This window comes from Amphimedon queenslandica, unplaced genomic scaffold, assembly GCF_000090795.2.
Source record: "Amphimedon queenslandica unplaced genomic scaffold, v1.1 AMPQUscaffold_13381, whole genome shotgun sequence".
NCBI lineage: Eukaryota > Metazoa > Porifera > Demospongiae > Haplosclerida > Niphatidae > Amphimedon > Amphimedon queenslandica.
In genome coordinates, this window is record NW_003546383.1 from 179,260 (window position 1) to 182,467 (window position 3,208).

General features: G+C 41.7%; 1 protein-coding gene across 1 annotated transcript in view; it reads left to right on the forward strand.

Annotated features, from left to right (window-relative positions):
- The first annotated feature begins 981 nt into the window (after window positions 1-981).
- The window catches only part of LOC100639533 (uncharacterized), a 4,934-nt gene continuing 2,707 nt past the window's right edge, over window positions 982-3,208 (forward strand). The window contains exon 1 of the mRNA XM_011405931.1: window positions 982-3,139. Coding sequence (XP_011404233.1) covers window positions 982-3,139 — 2,158 coding nt within the window. The remainder of the gene's footprint in view (window positions 3,140-3,208) is intronic.

The following is a 3,208-nucleotide window of genomic DNA, read 5'->3' on the forward strand; positions in this document are numbered from 1 at the left end:
TGTTGATCCAGGAGTATTGGATAAGGAGATTGAAGATTCGGAGCGAATCAAAGATGAGCTGTTCCTTGCCATGTCTACTGTGGATTGTGCTCTCTCGACATTGCCACCTCCTACCCCCGTTAGTACAGGTAAATTAAGTCCTGTTAGACCTCGTGTTGTTTCTGCCAAACTGCCTAAGCTGATGTTAAAGTCTTTTAATGGAAGTCTAGTTGCATGGACTTCATTTTGGGATTCCTTCAAATCGGCCATTCATGATAACCCCAGCTTGGCAACCATTGATAAATTTTCTTATTTGCAGTCTTTATTGGAAGGGAAAGCCAAGGAAACTATTGCAGGCCTTGCCCTTACTGATGCCAACAATTCTACGGCAATTGACTTATTGGAGAAGAGGTTTGGCAGCAAGGAGAGGATTACTGCAGCTCATATGGACGTACTGATGAGCCTTGATGCAGTTTCTTCTGATCATCATATTTTCGAGCTTCGTCGCCTGTATGACAAGACTGAGTCTACAATTAGGAGTCTATCTGCATTGGGAGTACCTGTGGACTCTTATGGAGCATTGCTAGCTCCTGTATTCATAAAGAAACTTCCATCTGAGTTCAGACTTCTATTGCCCGAAAGGTTTCAGCAGATGATTGGAACATGACAAGGATACTGGAGGTGCTATTAGCAGAGGTAGAAGCTAGAGAGAGGGCCTCCCTGCCTAAGATTTAACAGAGTGGTTTTACACCAAAGCGTGGAAGGGATTTTCCCACTACTGCCACTTTTACTGGAGGTAGCCAGAGTGGTTGCTGCTTTTGCCAGCAAGAGGACCACACACCTGCCCAGTGTACTAAGGTCACTGGAATTGATGAGAGAAAGCGAATGATTAGAGAGCAGGGCAAATGCTTTGTTTGCCTCCGCCCAGGTCACATTAGTAAGCACTGTCGCTCTTCAATGAGCTGTGCTACTTGTAGAGGGAGACATCACTCTAGTGTATGTATGAGGAACTCAAAGCCTATATCAGGCCAGAGGCCTCCTACTGCTAGAGATGGTGCTTCCACACATTTGTCTAAGGGGCTTAATCCAGAGACCCCTCCATTTGAAGGATCAAATACGGGTGCCACATTCTATACTAGTTCTAGAGAGTCTACTCTCTTGCAAGTGGCACGCGTCTTTGCCTTCAATCTAAATGAGCCTGGTAATAGAATGTCTTTATATGTCCTATTGGACAGTGGGAGCCAGTGCTCATATATTACTCGAAGTGCATGCCAGAGGTTGGGATTGCCATCTCTGGGCACTAAATCAGTTTCTATAATGACCTTTGGGTCTAGAAAGGAGTGTCGTATTGAATGCCATGTTGTAAAACTGGGTCTTGAGCTTAAAAATAATGCTCATATGGAGCTTAAGCTGCTCACAGTTAGCCACATTTGTGAGCCTTTGACGTATGAAGCCATAGATTTGAATAAGTATCCTCATCTGAATAATTTGGACATTTCTATTGCATTGAATCATTGCAAGCAGATAAAGCCAGACATCTTAATTGGATCTGACCAGTATTGGTCTCTACTTACAGGTGAGATAATGAAGAGTAACAATGGGCAAGTTGCTCTAAACTCATGCTTTGGCTGGATTTTATCTGGTACTGCTGCTGTGAAACAGTCTAGTGCACGGAGTGCTACTATGGTCACCCATGTTTTAAGGGTTGATGGTGTCCATGAAGACATGAGCCTAGAACATAGATTACGTTCATTTTGGGAGCTAGAATATTTAGGAATTTTGGAAGATGAGAATTTAGTGCAAACTCAATTTGGTGATCATGTGAAGTTTGCTAATGGTAAGTATGTTGTTTCCCTGCCTTGGAAAGACTCTTGCATTTCTCTTGCTGATAACTATCAGCTTTGTTTACGTCGATTGAGTGGTTTGTTTAAGCGCCTGAAGAGCTCTCCTGAGTTATTGAAGAAATATGATGATATCATTACAGAGCAACTAGCCTTGGGAATTATTGTCCCTGTTGAGAACTCTGAAGAATGCAGTGTGGCTCGTATACACTATTTACCGCATCATTGTGTGTTGAGACAGGATAAGTCTACTACAAGATTAAGAATTGTATACGATGCCTCTGCTAAGACTAACGGTCCATCATTGAATAATTGCCTCCATATAGGACCTTCATTGCATCAAAAGGTTTTTGATATTCTTTTGAGATTTAGGATGTGGCCTATTGCTATCGTGGCTGATATAGAGAAAGCCTTTTTTATGATTCAGGTGGCAGATGTAGATCAGGATGTTTTGCGTTTTCTGTGGTACAAAGATGTTTTTTGTGAGAATCCTGAGCTTCAAATTTATAAGTTCACATGTGTGGTGTTTGGTGTAGCTCCAAGCCCATACCTTCTCAATGCCACCATTGCTCAGCACTTAAGCACCTTTGAGTCGAGGTATCCAGATCTAATTCAGAAGATTAAAGACTCTATTTATGTGGACGATGTCATAACTGGTGTTGATAACGTTTCTGAAGCATTTTCTCTTTATAAAGATTCAAAAGATATATTTGCCAAAGGAGGATTTAATTTAAGAAAGTTTTTAAGCAATAATGCAGAAGTACAGAGTCTAATTGACTCAGCAGAGCAAGGAATTGTTTTTGAAGGAGATGAGCATGAGACTTATGCTCAGAGTACTTTAGGGAGAGTTAACTCTGCTCTGGGAAGTGAGCAGAAAGTTCTGGGTGTCCTGTGGGATCCTATTGCTGATGACATCATCATTGATCTTACTCTTATTTTTCATGAAGCAAAAAGACTTGAGCCCACTAAGCGTAAGCTAGTCAGTGTGATTAGTAAGATATATGATCCTATGGGGCTCATCTCTCCTGTTATAGTCAATTTTAAGATACTTTTTCAAGGCTTGTGTAATCATAAGATTGGATGGGATGATTCTTTGCCTGAGCCACTATTGCTTAAGTGGAAGCAACTCCTTACAGGCCTTGAAGCCCAGCCATTGAGACTGGCACGTTACTGCACTACTAGTGATTTAAGTAGTAAACCCAGATTGATAGGGTTCTGTGATGCTTCATTGAAGGCCTATGCAGCTGTAGTATATTTGGAGAATTGTGATAAAGAGCTTGCGCTATTGGCCTCAAAGACTAGAGTCTCTCCTTTGAAGAGTCAGACTGTTCCCAGACAGGAACTTTTGGGAGCTGTCCTTTTGGCTAGGCTTATTTTTAGTGTTAAGG